Source organism: Aythya fuligula, chromosome 3 (genome assembly GCF_009819795.1).
Source record: "Aythya fuligula isolate bAytFul2 chromosome 3, bAytFul2.pri, whole genome shotgun sequence".
Lineage (NCBI taxonomy): Eukaryota > Metazoa > Chordata > Aves > Anseriformes > Anatidae > Aythya > Aythya fuligula.
Genome location: NC_045561.1, coordinates 28,639,097 through 28,659,312, shown reverse-complemented (window position 1 = coordinate 28,659,312; position 20,216 = coordinate 28,639,097). Strand labels below are relative to the sequence as shown.

Sequence of the window (20,216 nt, the reverse complement as noted above, 5' to 3'; positions counted from 1 at the left end):
ACCAGCAAATTGGTCACTCATCATATTATGTATTTGTCTAGTGGTACACTGGACATTTTGTCCAAAAGAACACTGTGAGAGACAGCACTAAAAGCTTTGCTCAAATCCAAAAAATCATGTCTACTAGCTTCCCTTCATCACCTAGATGAGTAACCTTGTTGTGAAGGGAAATTAAGTTAGTTGAGCGAGACTTTCCTGCTCAATACACAATTTGTAGTGACTAATTCAATAAGTTCTATGGAGGCTTATTGAAGATAATAGTTCATTCTTTTCTCTCACATATCACATAGAAAATTGTTTACAAGTCATAATTTGCACACATTTAGAAACCATAAATTTGAACAAGCCCATGAGAATTCACATATGACTCAAAGCACCAGTTTTCAAACTTTCATTGCATATAATGGTTTACACATTCTTCTGAACAAATGGAGCCAAGGTGCCTTTCTGTACAGACAGAAATTATTGGGCACTGTGGGATTCAAGTCTTGGTACTTCCTTATCTAGAGAAACCTAGATCTTAACTCTGAGATTAGCAACTAACATCCTTTCTGCTGCAGCTTGTGTCAACAATTTAAGCAACTGCGTAATTTTTACTACACTTCAGTACTTAAACAGCATTTGTGTTTTGAGACATACAAATGCCCACTCAAATATTTGTATTGCTTTTATGAAAAAAAGCAACATATGTTTTAGCACACAGTACCTCTCCATCTTCAAGCCTTAGAAGGTACAACAGGATAACTCAGTGTGCAGTTAGAGATAATAGTCCTTCTTCCCTCCTACATGCTTCTCATCAGGTCTGCTGCCCTTTTAAGCTCTGCTCAAACAACCACCAGTTCTCTAAAACCAGACCACTGGATGATTCAGGTTAAAAGAACTTCATGTTGCTGGAGGGCTATTCATAAGGATAGTCATTCAACGGTTCACCACGCTAGGCAGGCCCAAGGTTTCATCAGCACAATCAAAGGGAAGGCACAGAGCCAAACCAGGACATCTGGGGAGGATGAGGGATAGAAATTTCTTAACTTTATTACACTCCCAAAATTGTTTCTCAGTATCCCAAAATTCATGAAGTAAGAGTCATGCGGAAGTAAATGCCAATGGGAGAAGAAGACAAGGAAAGGTAATAAGAGAACTGAAACAAACAGTAAAACAATTAAGAGTGCTGGGGAACCACAGAAGAACGAAAAATCCCAACTTGCCATAGGAAACCTTAAAAGGTGGAAAATCCTTACAGAGGAGGAAAGTGTACGTAATAGGATTATCATTCAAATCAGAAAAGATAAATCATTAGATATGTATTGTCCCATAACAAAATGCTGTTGGTAACATCAGTATGCACACTGTGAAGTCAGTGCACTGAAGAAGCCAGGACATAGAAATGAAATGGTGCCTGCCAGGTCTCTGGGGCACAAGTACAACTGACTAGGTGCTCCAGCATCAACCTTGAAGCAACAAACTGGAGGAAGAGAACATTTTTTTTCCTTTAGGGAGAAACTGTAAACAGTATTATCCCCGTTACTATCCAGAATTAAATTCCAGCTCAAGGTGGGGCACTGTCTTAAGCATTGTAAACTCAAAGATAGAAAATCAAGTGTCAGAAGACAGTGGCTTCCCCAAAGTAGGGAAGGAGATGATCAAGGCTGAACAGGGCACTCTGCAAGCACTATCACTTGACATTTATTTTCCTTTGCCTCTCAGGTCAGAGGGTGTTGGATAAAGCTGGGAACACCGAGCTAGTCAAGAAAGACTGACTGACCAAGCTAAACAATCTTCTATTTTGATACCCATACTAAAGAGAAAAATCTGAAATTGGTTTAGAGTAAGATATATATTTGCATGCTCCAGTATCTTCTTTGTGTCTGGAACATGTGGGTGTGGAGGGAATTTGCTGTTTGCAAACAGACGCATAAAGAGGAAACGTTCAACTTAAAACCCATAATTAGCACTTGCTGGTGGTTTTCTGTGGCTTGTGTGAAAAATGAATTGTACTTGGACTGAATTCCCTGACTCTTCTCCATTACCCCTTTCACTAATAGCTGAAGCAGTAAGAACGTGAGGGCTGTGCTAGTTAGTTCTCAGTGCAATAAGGTTCACAGAGATGGATGCCACTACTGTATACATCCCTTCTGACCCTCCACAATGGGAGTCAAAATAAGTTTGAAATTAGTCTGATTCCAGCGTAAAAATAAAGACTGCAGAACAAACTAAGCAGTCCAATGAAAATTACAGTTCACACAGGTCTCGTCATTGGCTTGTTTTTCATATACTATGTACACAGGATTGAGATCCACACTGAGAATATGACAGAGGTTTACACTAGTAATTTTGCAGGCAACACATCAATTCCTCCCCTCTCCTGTATTAATTGACTCTTCAGCCAAATTACTCTGCAGATCATCAAGGTAGAAATTCAGGGCGAGACAATTTTTTGCAGCCTACTCTGTCATTTTCCAGATTGTTTTCAGCCTCGTGCCAGATAACTGCTCAGGGTTTTTCCATCTAATCCTAACACTAGGCTTTGGTCACACTTAGCTCCCCAGCCCCAGAGCCAAGGCCCACATGAACAACCTGGTAGAGGAGAAACATTTTCACTGCTGTTTGCATCCCCTTTCCAGCCTCACACCCACTGCAGTCCAGGCTTTGCCCTTCTCCTCCTAACCCCAAGGCCAGTTCCAGGTCTGCCAGGGCCTTGAGGGCACCCCCAGACCTTACAGGTCCTGCCCTGGCCCCCTGGGCCTTTCTCCAAACTTGCCCATGGCCCAGGACCCCATTTTAGCCCTTGGGGCCATCGTTTCCTGCTCCAGCAAGGCCACAGCAGGACCAGTCTCCAGCTCCCTGCAGACTGCCCTGCTGCAGGCCCTTCCAGGCCCAGCCCGCCCATGGACCCGGCCCCAGGGTAGTGCCTCATGGGTGTGTGGCCCAGTGCCCAGCTGGGGCACTGAGACAGGCCCTGCCCTGAGCCGCCATGAGGAGCCCCTGTAGTGCCCTGAGAAGACCTTGGCACTGTCTGAGCCTTTATCCTCCATGACCCAAAGCAACAGCACCAGCCTGTGTGAAAAAGCAATCTAAGGAGGAATCCTGTTGCGGTCTATGCCATCATCTGGTGGCCAAATCAGCACTGTCTGTGAAGATGACTTTTTCCACGAAACATCAATATTTAATGGTTCTTGACTGTATGAAGCAGACTCTGGGGCTGTCACTGCTGTTTGGCTGTCAGCCAAAGACTTTGCAAAGCAAATACAAATGAACCACAGTTGGGTGCTCCACTTTATTATCCACATTCATTATGAGAACTGCAGAGAAAATTACCTGTAGAAATGACTACACCTAAAATATAAAATCCTGCATCTCTTTACAAAATATATTGTCAATTCAGTGTCTCCTGACTATGTATTTACATATTGCTTGGTAAAAGCAATGGAAAATATATTGAGCTTCAGAGATTAAAACCTGAATCTTGGAGATCACAATCAAAACCTGAACTTAAGTCCCAGCAAAAGCTGATTGAATTGCACCATAGACAGGTTTCCTAGATAAGAAGTTTACATTTCTAGAACAGTGTCTCACTGAACATGCATCTCCATGACCTTCTCTCCAATGAGACAATTCTCTCTTTGTCCACTGAGATAAACATCCAGGATAATGGTGGACTGGAGCATGTAAAGTACCAGGATATGCTGAGACATCTGGGTTTACTCAGCCTTGAATAGGTGGCGAGGAGATCTTAGAGCTGTCTACAACTGATGGGAGGGTTTAAAGACCATGCCAGATGCATTCTTGGAGATGCACAAGGAAAGAAGGGGCAAAAAAAAGTTGCAACATGGGAAATTCCAATTCTATATAAAGACTTTTTTCATGGCCAACCAATGGAACGGGGACTCAGGGAATTTGTCCAAACTCCATCCAGAGATATTCCAAGCTCCACGAGACAAGAACCCAAGCAACCTGATGTAACTGGGCCTACTTTAAGTAGGGAGTAGGACTAGATAAACTGCAGAGGTTCCTTCTAACCTGAATTATTCTGTGATTTCATAGACATAAGTTTTAAAGAGGCATGCAGAATACTATTGTAGTATATTTGAGTATAAGGCTTTAAACATTTGTGTGTTTGACAAATACAAAGCCAGCAAGGGATAAAACCATATTCTGCTGTAAATTAAAAAGGAATTTTGTTTCCATGAACATCTGGGATGTGTGTGTGCAATTGCCATACTACTAAACAAAGAGCTGGCATGAAGAAAAAGGAAAGGATCTGTTTCTATTTAAGATATTGTCCCTTGGAGCTAACATATTGTATAATGTGTTTGCCGTTTAAGTATAGTTATTTGTCAAGAATTAAAAATAAACAATTTTCAAAATACAAGAATAGTACTTTATGACAGAACCAAAGAGAAACCTGAATCAGAACACAGTTACAAAATCTGTCTCCTGGAAGCATTGAAAAAGTTGTAATCACAAAGGTACAGTTTTCAGAAGTTACCTAGAATTTCAGGAATCTAGGTGATAGCCACCATTACTTAAGTTCCTAAGCACTCAGTTTTTGAAAGTGGGACCTAGGTTCCCAAATCATTCTCACCTCAGTGCTCATGGAAACCCAGTCTCTTCAGCAATTTTGAAAATTTTGCTCTAGAAATGTATGGTTCTTGTATTCACTATGTACTTTTCATTGTAATGCAAATTAAAACCAAAACTGTTAGTCTGGACACACTCTTCAGATTCAGATGTAAACTTCATCCTAGATCCAGAAAGGGCCTTAGTCACAAGGATTTCTCAGCAGTTCAGATAATGGTGAAGTCACAACCTCATCTCACCTAAGTTCTGTACACAGTGAATAGGAAGATTCAGGCATTTTGCTCACCACCACCCCAGCCTGGCACACCACAAACATATAAACTGACCCATAAGAAAAGCTGAAAATAAATTTCTGAAATACTGTCTCTTTCCTAGACCACAGCACTTCTCTAGAACTAGGCACCTGTGTGGAACTCGGAGTCACAGCTCCAGCTTTCTTTCTGGGATTGAGTTGCAAAGTCACAGACAGCAGCTGGCACCTCTCTTTTCTTTTAGATGTGGCTGCTGGAGGAAGTCTGCTGGAACAGCATTCACAGCCTGCCCAGCCCTGTTCTCCGGGCGTTGGGAAGAGCTCGCCTTCCTTGCCAACAGTCCCATGGGTCCCACACTGCTTTCTACACAGTGGAGCATCCTTAGCTGACATTATTGGAGCAAGGATATATTCCATCCTTTCTTACAATTATAAGGCATTCCTTTGGGTAGCATGAGATGTCATTTTTTGACTCTTTTGAAGTTCGGGGGAGTTTCATTCATGTACAAAGTTGTACTTAAATGCATTTCATATTTAGGTCTTACTGAAGTTGAGCCTATCTCCGTCCATAAGAGCAGTACAATATTTACATAGCCTCTCCATTAGCTCTAGCATATTACTTGTTAAGCAACAACACGCTGAGCACAATATGGGCCAGAAAATCTGTGCTGTCTGTGCCCATGTTCAAGGCATGCTGAAAATTTTGTTTTCTGTGATACATATGTCAATAATGTACAACAAACTCTTACCACAATGTAACATAATTTCATATAAGATAATGATATGACTACTAATACACAAATCCTGTGTATAGAAAGGATAAGGCATTAGAATGAAAAATGTGATGAACCATAAATAACAGACAAATCATGTTTTCCTTCATCATTCAACAATAACTAAATCCAATGTCATTATTCATAAAAGGTCCCTTATATATTTCCTGCTCAAATTTGCTGACAATTAGTTTATCGATCCCATTGTTTGAACCATCTGTGAAGGATATAGCCTCTGTGAAAACCCACTGACTCCTCTTGGTATGCCTTGCTTACCTTCTCTGACTGATTAATCCTATTGACTCAGGTGTTGCTAGCTTATCAGTCCACTCTTCACAGGTGAACAAAGGAAATTTTATGCAAGGGCTGATCCTATTGCTTATGTTAATCAACCTTCACTGATTCAGATTTTGCCTCCTCCCAGCAAACACCGACATCTTTCCAGCTTGCAGACAATTACATTACGTATCGAGCACTTGTCTAAAGCATTTATCTGTGTTGTAGAGCTTCTCTGCAGCAGACAGCATGTCGGTGCCTGTGGATTCTCTGAATTCCCAGAGATGGGAACCAGATGCTACCATAACTACACATACAAAAAATAGTCTCTCACTATAAAAAAAGCCCTTGAAGGACTTTATTCAGATTTTATGAGCCATCAAGTGGAACAGCTGTATTTTTTTACATTGGTTTTATCCCAGTAATTTTAAAGCTCCAACAGTTGCCCCAAAGACTTTGCCTTCAGATACAGCATGTTTTTTTACTTCAGCTTTGACTCCTAACTTCTCCTCTTAATGTTAATATCAGAATATTAAGATGCTTTTTTCCCACTCATGATTTTGACTAATGCTCTTTTACCAGCAACAAACATCCATTACCTTTGCTGACTGGCAACCTCAACCCAAAAGGCAAAGAAAAGTAGTATTGATAACTTCAAAAAAAAAAAAAAATAGTGCTGTTTTGTTGTTGTTGTTGTCTTTTGGTTTTTTTTTTTTTTGGGGGGGGGGGGGGGGAATTGGTTTGGTTTCTTATGCTGTATTATGCTGCATACTGGTGTACTTTCTCAAACAGACAAGAAATGGATGTAATCTCAAAAGAACAGCAAAACAATGCACTACTAAACCAGATGTGTGCCCAGGGAAGCCATGGAAAAAAAGTCCACAAAGATTTCCACGTCTTGTTGCAATGGCAAAATGGCAAAAAAAAAAAAAAAATCCACATTCTGGCAGATAAAAACATAAACCCTCTGTTCATCTACAAAAAAGATTAAATAACTTACCTGTCAATCACTCCTAGTTAAATCAAGAAAATTAATAGTTTACTCCTTTCTTCATTGCAGTTTTATCTTATGCTTTGTTACAGCGTTTATCTGATAGAGGAACAGAAACAGTACTCCTTGTTGCTGTAACTTGCACAAAAATGAATGTCTTCCCAGATTGTTAAGTGAGACTATTATGACTCTCTAAAATATTTAACTTCCTGTGTAGCAAAAACGATGGATTTTGCCTACGTTAAATCTCTTAAAGCCCCTAAACTGTGGTTAACTGCAGCCTTTTTTTGTTCAAATACCCATTTTAATTGAAAAAACACATACTAAAAGAAAACTCGCTGCTACTCTTGTTCATTTCAACAGGTCATTGCCCTTTCTTAAGTATGCACATTTCATTACAACTCTGAGTTTGTCTAGATTCAACTTCCTGCCATTACATCTTGACATGCTTTTGTCTGCTAGACTGAAGTCCTCTGGTATCACGTTTCTGTTCCCTGCAGAGGTTTCCTGCACATCGCTCTAAATCTGTTTGATAAACTAAAGAAGTCAAGCTGTTGGAAGGCATGTTTTTCAAATTTTTGATCATCTTTGTGCCCCTTCTGAGGCCTCTTCATTTTTTCAGCATCTTTCTTCGACTGTGGACATCAGAACTAGACAGAATATTCTAGCTGTGATTGTATCTACTCCAAATGCAGAGTTAAAGTAACAGCCCGACCTCTTTTTGCATGTTCTTATTCTTGCAGCTATTCAAGAGATGCATTAGCCTTCTCGGCCACAGCAGCCCACTGTATACCCATATGCAACTAATAAACTATGACACATAGATCCTTTCTAGTAAGTGCTTCTGAGTAGGCCCCTAGTCTGTAAGCGTGGTCTACATTCTTCATTCCTAGATTTATAATATTACATTTGACAGAGATATAACACATATTGTTGGCCCAGATGACTAAGCAATCTGTTGACTATCTTCCCAACACCATCATTTCAGCATCACCTGAAAGGTTTAATAATATTTTTCCAGTTAATGTCATATGGCATTCTGCACGTCTACAGAATCCCAACAGGAGCAGAATCATTTAACATAATATGTAATTTCATCTAGTTTAGTCTATTTAATGCATTCCACATTTGGTTTGCATTGCTCTAATGTATTAATCAAGAATTCACAATGTTAACCCAAACATCTCAATGAAATCCACATAGTGTTATATTAACTGTACTTTATTAACTTGTGATAACCTCAAGAAAAACATGGAAGATAGATTTATTCCTCGTTCCTGTCAGTTCTCAACATGATTTCATGATGATTCACATGGTTGAATTAAAGTAGTGCTGTCTTAATAAAAGGTTGATGCTGCTGTGGAAAGGCACAATCATGGCAGAAGAGGAGAATTAGAAAAGGATTAGCTATAGTAATGAGAAAGCTTAGATTCATGTTCCTTTGTTTCTACTTCAGTAATAAAAAACAAAAGCAGAAATAGGCAACTTTAATCTTCCATGCTGTGTTGATATGCTCCACCCTGTATGGGTTCGTAACTCAGTTTACTTAAAGATGGCTTGAACAAAAGACATGATGCCATCCAATTTCTGTGTACTTTCTCCTTTCTAATGAAAGGGTGTCTGATTTCTCCCCATATTTGCATACAAAGAGCTATTCTGAAAAGAAATGGAAATAATTTCTGCCAATACTGTCTTTTCTGTCTTAGCCTTAAGGTTTCCGTAATTTTCACTTTTTCATCATTCGTGCTTAGATTCAAAGAGATTATTGCTGTAATTCTCACAATGGAGTAAATACATGTAGTTTGGTCCCCGTCTGTCAGTATTGTTAGGGTAGTAAAACCAAAGGCTGCTTCACCTTTAGCAGTTATTAGGACTAGTTTTTTGTCTGGTTACTCAAATGAGGATGACTAATACACGATCTAAGTGAATCTCTTTGTCTACACTATGAGGACATTTGAATCCATTGACCAGCTTTAACCAGAAAAAGAGATCTTAAAGTAATTGAATCTCTCCTGATTTCCTGAAAATAGACCAATGTATAGGAGAGGAAGACCATGTCAACATTTTGACTGAAGAAACGGCTGGCAATTTTTTATTAAGCAACAGAGGAAAAAGCCCCCTAGTAATTCTCTAATCATAAAAAGCTTCTAAAGCCACACCTCAAAGTCATGAAGTCTTAGGAAACTGATTCATAGAGAAAACAGTCTCTGTTAACCACACTGCTCCTTTAGTTACTTGCTTCCTAAATGTATATGTTTATTTCTTGTTTTCTACTTTAACAGGTCTGTCTCCTGAAAGGCATGTAACCTAGTCAAAAACCAGAAGTGTGGTGTAAAGCTTTGGAGCCACTGTCCTGCATACAATGCATGCACGTAATGCTGAACTTGAGTTACTCAGAAGAGACCAAACCAGTATTTTTTTGCTGAAATTTACCAACAGACAGCATCTGTGAGATAGGCATCATGTTCAATCAAGAGGTGAGGTTCTAAATCTCTATTTCCTACCATCCACCTAGTCATGTAAAAACAGGGGTACTATGGTCTTCTCATATATTACAACTATATCACAGGGATGAATATGTACAAGTCCAACTGGCAGTTGCCTACCTAATGTTAAATTCTTTGGAATAAGCAAATGCTTCAACATTTCAACCAGTTTTGTTGTTGGAGATCTTACTCTATGAGGAAAGAAAAATAAAATGGTATGTATTCATTGGTAATCATATGGAAAAGCCATCAGCTGTTGAACAGATTGCTCTCTTAAGGTTAAGAAAACTGGCTCTTTGAGCAGCTGAGTGAAGAACTCTGCAAATAGGGCAGATCACAGCTGGAATTTCAAGGCTACTGGGGTAGCACTGTAACAGTACTTCTTGCAACAGGAAAGCAGTAATTAGAATAAAAAGTTTGCCACTCTGAACTCCCAGGTGTTTAGGAAAAAGTCTTGTTACTGTGGATTTACGATCTCTTTGAGAGAAGGTTAGTTTGGTGGCGTTAAAAACAGAGGGAGAAAGCAACTGGTACTGCATATAATTTTCTGCTATACACAGTGCAACTACACCGATTCATCTTTCTCCATCTGCAAGGCAAGATAGAAACACTATAAATCAGATTTCTTATGTCAAGGTTTAAGAGAAGCAAGAAATATGCAAAACAGTAAATCAACATGAGTTTGCATCTAACTATAGTTGGCAGTCACAGCTATACTAGAAGTCAGAAGATTAATGCTGTCCATTTTTATTTCCACTGCCCTAAGAGTAAAAGCCAAGATTAAACACCAGGAGTCTTTGGTAACAGGTGCTGCAGGATTACTGTATATACTGCTTGCAGTTTTTCTTAATGTAGATGTCAGGTGCAGGAAAAGGCAGTGCTAAGGAGTTGTGAGGAAAGGAAATAGCCTCATTTCCTTTTAAGTTTTCCTGAAATCAACAGGGAACAGGTGTGTAGCAAATATTCTGGTACTCAAAAGCCATTAGAAATTAAAGGCCAAAACTATCCTTAGTTAGCCTCTCCCTTTGCAGTCTTTTGAAATCAGCAGGAAATCAAAAGATGTGGCTGAAGTTACCACTAAAGTAAGGGAGTTACCACTGATGTAACATAGTATATGGAGAGCAGCACGAATTCAGCCTTCATACACCTAGACACTTTTGTACTAAACACTCAAAATCACCTATAAGAATCAGGAATACACATCCATAAATTTTTTCCTCCTTCCTTAGCAAACCACCAATCATATAAAAATTAATAGGACAAATGAATTCTCAAGATATGCCCACAAACTTAGTAAGTACCCTGGATTCTTACAGAGATCAGAAAAAAAGAGTTAAGATTCTATATTTCAGGTAATATGTACCAGAAACAACTCATGTATTGAAGTACACTTAGAAAACATCTGTTTTAAAACAATCTCTTAAGCAGAAGAACTTCCATGCTATGTCCCCTTTGCTTTGCAGAATCAGATACTCATAAAATGAAATTGGGGATTGCATCACAGAGAAGAAACATCATGTCACAAAACTATCCAAAGAAAAAGGCAGGAATGGGGACCTTTACTTAGAACATTATCAAGATTTCTCAAGGCTGTGAAAAGCTAATTACACAAGAAACTCCAAATCTTGATGACCACTTCAATAACAACATTATTCATAGATGACTTTATTGCCACTACCATCACTACAAAACATACCAGATGTGGGGCAAGTGCAGATGAGAAAACACTTGTGCAGTGCACAGAAGCAGGTGTAGCATATTTCAATGCAAGGCATAACAACGAAGTAACATACCTTTCATGGACTGGAATTTTAATTTCTCTGTTCAACTATCAATAAATTGCTGCTGGATAGTTATCTTTTACTTTAGGTTATGAATCTGTTCTAAATAATTATTTTTAAAACAAGCTTAGTCCAGAAAAGTATACTTGTTGTGGTAAACCCCCTGTATATCCTGTATTCATTTGATACTAGGAACACGGGGTGGATTTACGTCTTTTTTTATCAGTTATTTGCTTTGAGGCTACGTAGACAGCATGTCCCTGCAAGGATAGGATTCTGATAATCACAGCATAATTTTTAGCCGATCTCTTTTCATAGTCCCACTGTTTGATCCCAAAATCCTGCTTATAAATCAAGGTTTATTGTCTCTATTTTAAGCTCTGAATAACATCCATTAACCTGCCACTAACATATAGTGTATCTAATTGGCATGAAGGTTCAAATTATTTTTGTTTACAGCCCAATGCCAAATTAAACATATCACAACCAGATTTCCAACCCACGGCTAAATGTGCATGTAGTTTCTTAAGTTTTTGTTTAAGTAACAGTGGTGTGTAATATCCAAAGATTCAGGCACCATGGTTTCAAACGTGTACTCTATGCAATTCCTGTTAGAAAATTACCTAGTCTGGAATCTTGTTACTAAACTTTTTTGTAATTAAAAGATATGATCTGATCAAAACAAAAGCGACATGGGGAGCGTGTCAGCTTTGACAGTCAAAACTGTCACTAGAAATAGTTTCGGACCCAAGATGGAACTACCATGCAAAATTTGAGATCGTTCATGTATCTTTGCTTTCCCTCACCCAGATGTCACACTTAACTCTCTTTTCCTGCATATCAGATCATTGACTCAACTACCAGGCACTGGCTATTCTTGCATGTAGCATATAGTCTTTTCTGCTGGGACATTTTTATTTTTGTTTACATTGAATCAGAGAAAAAGAGGGCAAATATTCTTCATGTCCCAACCACTAGCCCCATTTGGCATTGTGAGAGTCAAGATTCTCTTTTGACTGGCACTTACTTTATACACATGAAATAACACCAATAACGGGAAGAGGCATTCTCAAGTATCTGTTAGGGCTCTTACAGCAATGGAGAGCACAGAAAAGCAGTGATTATGAACACATATCTCCTGCATTTCTGATGAATACTGAGCAAGTAAGAAGAAACAGACCCTGAAGTTGTGCACTCAAACTTAGGTGCCAAATGTAATTACTTATTTCATGGTCTTTCAGAATGACTGAGATCATTGTGATTGAAATTTCCCCTACTCGTCAGCCCCACGACTGGCTTTGAAAATAGAAATGTTTGTGGAAATAACTTACTGATGTTTTAAAACTTGTTGTCAGCATTCCTACTGGAAGACAGCTTATGGATCTTTGCTCTTAACTTTCTTCTTTTTATGTATTTCTTCTGCAGTATATTATGAGGATGGGGGAAAAGAGCAGAAATTCTGAACAGGTTTGTTAATGTATAGTTCAAAATGTCTGAGAGACTGTCCACAATTTAAATATTATATACGGTTTGTTCAACTAATGAAATAAAATTTTAGGTTCTGCACAGTCTGAACAGCAAGAAAACAAAATACGTTTTCACCTTATTCTCAGAAATATAGTTTTCTCTTAGGGATGCTGAGGTAAGTACTATTTGCCATCGAAGATTTATTTAGTGCCTAAACCAGGGAACTACCACATGGCTAGAAAATGCAGTTGTGTCCACCACTCTTCAGCATGAGCAAACACTGTCACAAGTCATCTGCAGTCAGATCATTAAAAAACGTTGAGAACTTCAACAGAACTTTCTTCAGAAAAGGCTCAGAGAATGGGACATAGAGTTTTTGTGCTCTGACAGCAGTCACAGGCTCTTTCTGAAAGGTCTCCCAGGCCTCAGCAGCATGAGGTGCGGTCTGGGCCTACACTGCCTGCTGTGTGCCTGTACACGCTACAGCAGTAGCAGGAAGAGACTCCTGGCCTAGCTCCTCATCTGCTAATCTTCATGCTTCAACCACACTGGTTGCAGACAGACCACTGGCACAGTTCAGATATTTTGCTCTGTGGTACGGGAATACCCAGCCACTCCAAGTGATATCCTTCTCTACTAGCCTCTGTCTGTTTCTTACACCCTTTTGCTGCACATGTTCATACAAACCCAAACAGCAGGAAAAATTCATGTTTGTGAGCTTCCCACAGACCTCCAAAAAATTCAAGCCAGGACCTTAGAATGGTATGATTAGTTTAAACCAATCCCCCAAACGTTAAGAAAAGGAGAAAACCCTGACTGTTCCTAGATTTTAAGCCTTTGGGCATCAAAGACTTCAAAAGTCTTAAAAGACTTTAAAAGACCTTAAAAAGTTTTGCAGAGTTGCACTGGAATTTGTGAATTTCGACAAAAATCACATAATATTGCACCTATAAGGGAAAAACAAACAAACAAACACAAACAAACAAAAAACAGCAAACATCAAAAGCTATATGATAAGCTAATTGCTTTTCACATGCATGCAAAAATCTGTGAGACATAAGATTCAAGGTTCTGGGGTCCTCTGGATTGCTAGGTCAAAGCTAGCAACAACAGCTTTATCAAGAGCGTCCCACAGAAACTGTACCAGTATTTAAAAAAATGATAATAATTAAAAATAAAAATAAAAGGCATTTGCATGAGTGGAAGGGAAATTGGAGCATTTTGAATAGGATGTTCACAATATCCCTTTCCAGTACAGCACTGCCTTACCTCCCACAGCTGCCAAACCACACTGGGAGGGGGAATGAGTGTCAAAAGGGTCACCAGCAGTTTTCCAGGAAAGGAGGTAACTGTTAGTAGAGCTTATCCAGTGCTGAGTAGCTACATGTCAGTTACGTGAAGCTAAGTATTTCTATACTCATTTCTGCTTAAAATAAGAAATATTTCAAAAATCTGGATACTTCTGCATTTGCTTTGAAAAACACACAGATGACTTGCTGCATCTACAGGAGGAGCATTGTGTGGCCCTGCCTAGCATTTTAAGATCTACAAAGACATGGAAGATGATCCCTGGAAAAGATTTTTTCAGGTTATGCTCAAGATTATCTATATTCCCATTAGGCTTAATTAAGCCAAATACAACTATATCAGATTTCCGAGGGTGAGGGGCTTTTGTTCAGGATACACTGTTACACTTTGTGACCAGCAAGAGAAAAGAACTTTCAAACTTAACGTTATCTTCTGCTTTTTTAAAATTTTAATAACAAAAAATATATTTTTAACACCCTTTTTGAGGTCCAAAGAGAGGCAGGCTTTTACAGTTCTCCTTTGCCATGAAGTAGTAGAGGTTTTTCTTCTCCTAGAAAGCCAGCTTATTGTGACAGGGCAAAAAAGGAACAGTACCAACGTAAGAACCTGTGAGTGTTCTAAGGATTTTTGGTCCAGTTTTGACTTCTAGTTCCTGCACTGTAATATCATGCTTCAAGAGACTATTGAGACTCCACAGCTTGGATCACAACAGAAAAATTCAATTCATAAAGCCAGATTTATTCATGGAGTAGCCAGATCAAAGCTGAAGTAAGCTTTGCAGAAGCTTTCCCCATGCAGAAATGAGCAGAGATAGCAGCAAGGTTTAGTACAACATTCCATGTGGTGCTAGAGCTTCACAGAGACACTATGAAGACCAGCAAAAGAAGGTCCTTCCCTCAGTTCAGTGGCAGCATTAGCATGGGCTTTTTCTTCTCCCTTAGCTGGTGGTGACACACTCCTACGTTATGCTTGGAGGACACAAGACCCAAAGATGCAGTGAGTGCTTCTCATGACAAAGATCCAAATATTATGTAAAGAATCTTAACATTATTTCACATCCACTAAATGAATTATTTTTTATCACAAATACAGTACTTATAAGAAGCAAGATGATGCTAAATTAGCATGGACTGGAGGATATCTGAAGCTAAAATGAATGATAGCCCCTAACAGGAAGGCAAATTTGGTGCCTGTATTAGAAATGATATCATTTCAATTCAGTTTCTATGACAGAATCACTGTCAGAAATTCATTATTCATACCTGCATCATCTAATATTCATAAGCTTTCCAGAACAGCTCTTTGGAAAATTTTCATTGTTTGTTCCTTTAAAACAGTCACATATGATCCCATGGGAATTCTACATACAAGTTTTCTTGCGGCGATATCCTGACAAATGACAATTCACAGAAGTTGCAACCCTTTTAACTGGTTGGGAAATCTGTCAGCTATAGATCATGAAACATGACAGTTAAGTATTGAGACAACTGATAAATCTGCTGGCTTTTCAAAAGATTGAGAGTCGCTGTGGCCTTCAGAAACTTCTCCATGGCTCATTGCCAGCTGTAGGCCAGTCAGTGAGTATCACTATTGGACCAGCAGTGCCTGAGAACAAAAAAATTATAAGCTCCTAGTTCTTAGTCTGTTCCACTCCTGATGCTTCTGAAGTAATTAAAACCAAAAGTTCCCATGGATGCCTTGACATTTCCTTCATACTATAGCATCTTAGTTATTTATATTTTTTTCATGATGATGGATGACTTTTACATCTGAGGCTCATCTGAAGATCACTTTGCTTGTTAGGGAACATAGTGAAATACTGTGCTACATGATTCAAATTTCTAAAGAATATTTTCCATTCCTCTACTTCCAACCTCAGCTTCATATTAGCAAATTTCCCTGCATAATAATTTCTTACTGATCATCCATCTAATCATGACATCACACACATGTTCAAAAAAAAACCAGGCATACATTTATACTCAAAAATAAACAAAATAACTTAGAAGTTTAACAACGACTGCCTTCTAGTTTTTAAACACATACAACATGCAGATTCTTACTTCATATCCCAACTTCAAAAAACATGCAAAAAGATACATAAGATGCAAAACAAAAATTAACAGAAGGTCCACATTTTCAAAGCAAATTGTGGACTTTCTTGTTAAAATGTCAAGCATCAAATGATTGAATTTGATTTTCTGCTTGAACTATCAGCAGATGATACAGTTTGAAGTCTAAAACTAAACTGACTTACCCAAGAGACATTAATCTAGCGTAATATTCCAAACTAAACTAGTCACTTTCATTTTGCTAAATACAGTTTAAAAATAAACAGCCTAAACACGAGGTCTCTCTGCTGGGCCAAGGACATCCAAGCACTGACACCATCAACTAGAAACTAAGAGTATTACTTAAAATGCTGGAGTATTACTTAAAATGCTGGGACTTAATCTTGGGATTTTGAGTAAACTTAATTAGTTTCCTGCACTTCAGCAGTGTATATTAAGAGAAAATTAATTCTACCAGCATAAAAGTGCAACAATGAAGAGCAAATGAGTTAAGCAATCTTCATAAATCAAATAATGTTAAATATGTGCTAATCCCAATCTGCACTCCAGTTAGATATTACCATCAGAGTACATTCAGCAATTTTAATTTAAACTGCCTGCAGTTTAACAGAAAAGGGCAGCAAATCAAGACCACTGTCCTCATTCACATTTCCTATTGCAGCATCACATCTGTAAAGAAAAAAGGCAGAGATGTCCGAAACAGTGTTCACTGGCTCCTCTAAAATACCGCTTTTAATCCTCTTACATGACTCATTTATTGTGTGACACTGCTTGAACATATGCAGTCCTCATGTGAGGAAAAATAGGAAAATCTTCATTCCAGATTTACAGTCTTCAAAGTTCAGCAACTTTATAAGTTTTCCATTTTCCTTTATAATGAAATAGAATCATGTGGAATTACTAATAGTTGGCTCACTAAAGGGTAAGAAGCTAATCTGAGTATGCCTGAGGCATTTACTCAAAAGTTCACTCAATGTTTCAGATATCTCACTAGATTGGATTGGAAGTGATGTGAAAATAGCTTATTCTCTTGTTGTTTCATTGCTTCCACAACTCTTTCCAAGTTAATCTTCTAATTACTGAAGAGCATTAAAAGACAAAGATTATTTCAACTTCTTCAGTTACACCAGAATTCAAGCAGGCTAAAAAAATTGTTCTGTAGAGAGCATATTTCTGCACAGAAAAATGTTTCCATTGTCAATAGTAAATATTTCACTTATCAGCTAGTATGCCCACGTAACAAACCATTTTTACTAACAAATTAATAGAGATAACCATAAGATTTTAAATGAAAATTTCATCAGATTTTTGAAAACTTTGTTGGAAACACTGGCTCAGTGATCAACAGAAAGGGTGTTCTGAGGATGAGTTTAGACCATCAGGTCAATTCAACAGCATGATGGGGACAGAAACTGAAATCAGAAACCTAAAATATTCAGTCTGGAGATATAAATCTTAACAATTTGCCTAGATAGAAGTAAAATTCTCCAAACCTGAAGGTTGCCTGCAAAGACAACTGTCCAACTCCAGTTGTATTACTAACTGATTGCCTATCTCAAAAAAATTACTTGGATGGGCTCTTGTCACTCAGGGTATCCTCTATAAAAATCACACGAGATCAGGTATTATTCTGCAATTACAATCATATTTTATCCCAAATCAAGAATTTAAGTGTTATTTTACGGAGTAGAAGTATCGTCCCCATCTTAGAGACAAATGTATACAGGTGCATCAAACAACATTTTCATGGTAATTCAGTAGGCTTCTGATGAGCTTTATCTATAGCATCTCTCGTCATGTGCACATTACTCAGTCAGCCCCATGTCTTCACTACAAAATGAAAGAAATTCCTATGAAAGAAATTGTTTCCAGAGAAGTAAAATCTGAGAAGTCTTTCTTACCTGGCAAAAAATGATGCTGCCACCGAAGTGCCTGTGGATACATCAGTAGCAACATACGTGCTCTGGGAGGCAGGGAAGCTGTACAAGGAGGGTTTATCTGCATTGTAGCGGTTCAGTGCTGCTTCAGTCAGGCCCTCTCGACTAGTCTCTGTCATAAGCTGAGATATCTGAAGACAAAAAAAAGAAAGCAGTGAGAGTCATCAGCTTAAAACTCACTTGCTGACCCCTCCTCATCCAGAAGTGCCTCTGGGTTGCAGATGGAGTAAGAGAGGCATTTCATTCACTACATCTTTGCTGGTCTATGAACATGCTCATTGCTTCTGTCATGCTAATCTACAGTACTTTGGCTCAGACCTAACCTTGTTTGCATTAAAACTAATGGGGTAAATTCATCCCATCATTAGAAATGTCAATAATGTCAATGGCTTTCCATCCATACAGAAAAGAAAGGGTAAACCAAAATCCTTACTGGATTTCCTCTTACGGTACAAAAGAGGCAGTTTAGAAACATGTAAGATACTTACATTTTACTTCAGAAAAAAAAAAAAAAGTTTACCTTTGTAAAATAACACACAGCACTAGTGTATTAAATAGTCTTGTTGACCTTTCTTCTGAAATGCCAACACAAAAGCATAGCAAGGAGTCCCTTGGGATCCTAGACTATTTGTCATCTCTCTGGAAAATTGGGATCATTACCACTCACTTTCATTAGCTTTCTTAAAAGGTTTTAAACACCCCATGATTTCATTCTTATGATGGCCCATTTAGTGTTTTCTTTGTTAGGAAGCCCCATCTCAGTCCTTCTTTGGGAAAAACAGATAATGCTAGCAATCTTCCAAAGCATAGCTTCCTTCCCCCTGCAAAAAGTTTGCTAAACTCATGTGTTCTATTTCAGTTCTCATTCCTTTCCTGATCATCACAGTAAGGTGGTGATACCACCACAACAGCAAAAGGATATCTTTGTGAGGTACATCAAGAAAAGTACTTGAGATCATCCTGTAGTTAACTCTCTTTCTAGTTAGGTTTGCTTTATTTCAGCTGTTAGACATTTTGGTCATTAAATGCAAAGTTGAAGAATTGTGATTTGCATTTAGACAGGGAAACAACATGCAATATGGTTAACATCCTTTCATTCTGCAGAAGATTATTCCATAGACATTGACCAACCACCAACCAACCTCTGCTTCTTATATAGAAAAGTGTTACCTGTTCTGCTACATCTAAGAAGACAGTCTAAGAGTTTATCCCTATTGTACTTATTCTGAGGGCAATTAACTGTAATACTTACAGGAGCACTAAATTAAGCCACTGTATTAGATGAGGAACCACTAAAGTTGCTGAGAGCACCCCAATCATGTCACTTGCACACTGAGCCTTTCTGATTTAGCGATTTGCTACAATGAATGAGCAGTGGTCTCAGAAGGCTGAAATCCTGGACTTAAATCATCTCATACTACTTAGTGTTAAAACTCAGGAATTTAGGCTAGCTGCCAGTACCTCCCTGTGTTTCCAGCATGCAGGCAACCAGACAGTTGCTCTTCAATGTGCTGCTAACCTACACATGTCCACTTGGGGCATCCAGTACACTTGAATTCACTAACCAATAATTTCCTGAAGTTTTCCATATTTTTTGTTAACTCTGATCTTTACATTTGCGATGAATGAACTGGCACAAGATTCTGCCTTATCACCTCAAATTACCTTGAAACCAATTTCATCATCTGCCACAATGACCACTGCTAAGCAGTCAGATTTTAAAAGCTCTTCCTTCAGAGGAGAATACACACATGAACTTGATTCTGTCTTAGCCCATCCACTTCATATCGGTGAAGTCAGGGATGGACCACTGCAGAGGTGTTGGAACTAGATGATCTTTAAAGGTCTCTTCCAACCCATCCCATTCTGTGATTCTGTGATCATTATTCAGTTGTCAGTGCTGACAGGGAAGTGGGAAGTGAAGCTCAGTTCCGTGGGAACCTAAGAGCAGTTAAGCCAATGAGTTGACTGATCTCAACTGCAGTCTCAATTGCAATCATAACTTCCCCATCTACTGCCAAATAAAGATTTGCTGCTCCAAATATGAATTTCCACATACACTGCAGCATCATGCTACGGACATAAAAGGTGTAACTAAATGGTTCCTCCAATTATGGAGAATTTTATGTGATCCATACTCATATTGACAAATGCTATTAACAAGAATGAGACAGAAGAAATAAAGAGTACCACACAGATTGTGCACATTTCCTGAAAGGTATTACACTCAGGCTTCCTCAAAAGCCGATGAGATGCTTGGTTCATGAACTTCTGAATATTTAGCACAAAATCAAATA

General features: G+C 38.5%; 1 protein-coding gene across 1 annotated transcript in view; it reads right to left on the bottom strand.

Moving 5' to 3' along the window:
- The window catches only part of KIF26B (kinesin family member 26B), a 263,040-nt gene that overhangs the window by 151,944 nt on the left and 90,880 nt on the right, over positions 1-20,216 (bottom strand). Inside the window, exon 3 of the mRNA XM_032183779.1 lies at positions 17,884-18,050. Within this exon, the coding sequence (XP_032039670.1) occupies positions 17,884-18,050 (167 nt within the window). The remainder of the gene's footprint in view (positions 1-17,883; positions 18,051-20,216) is intronic.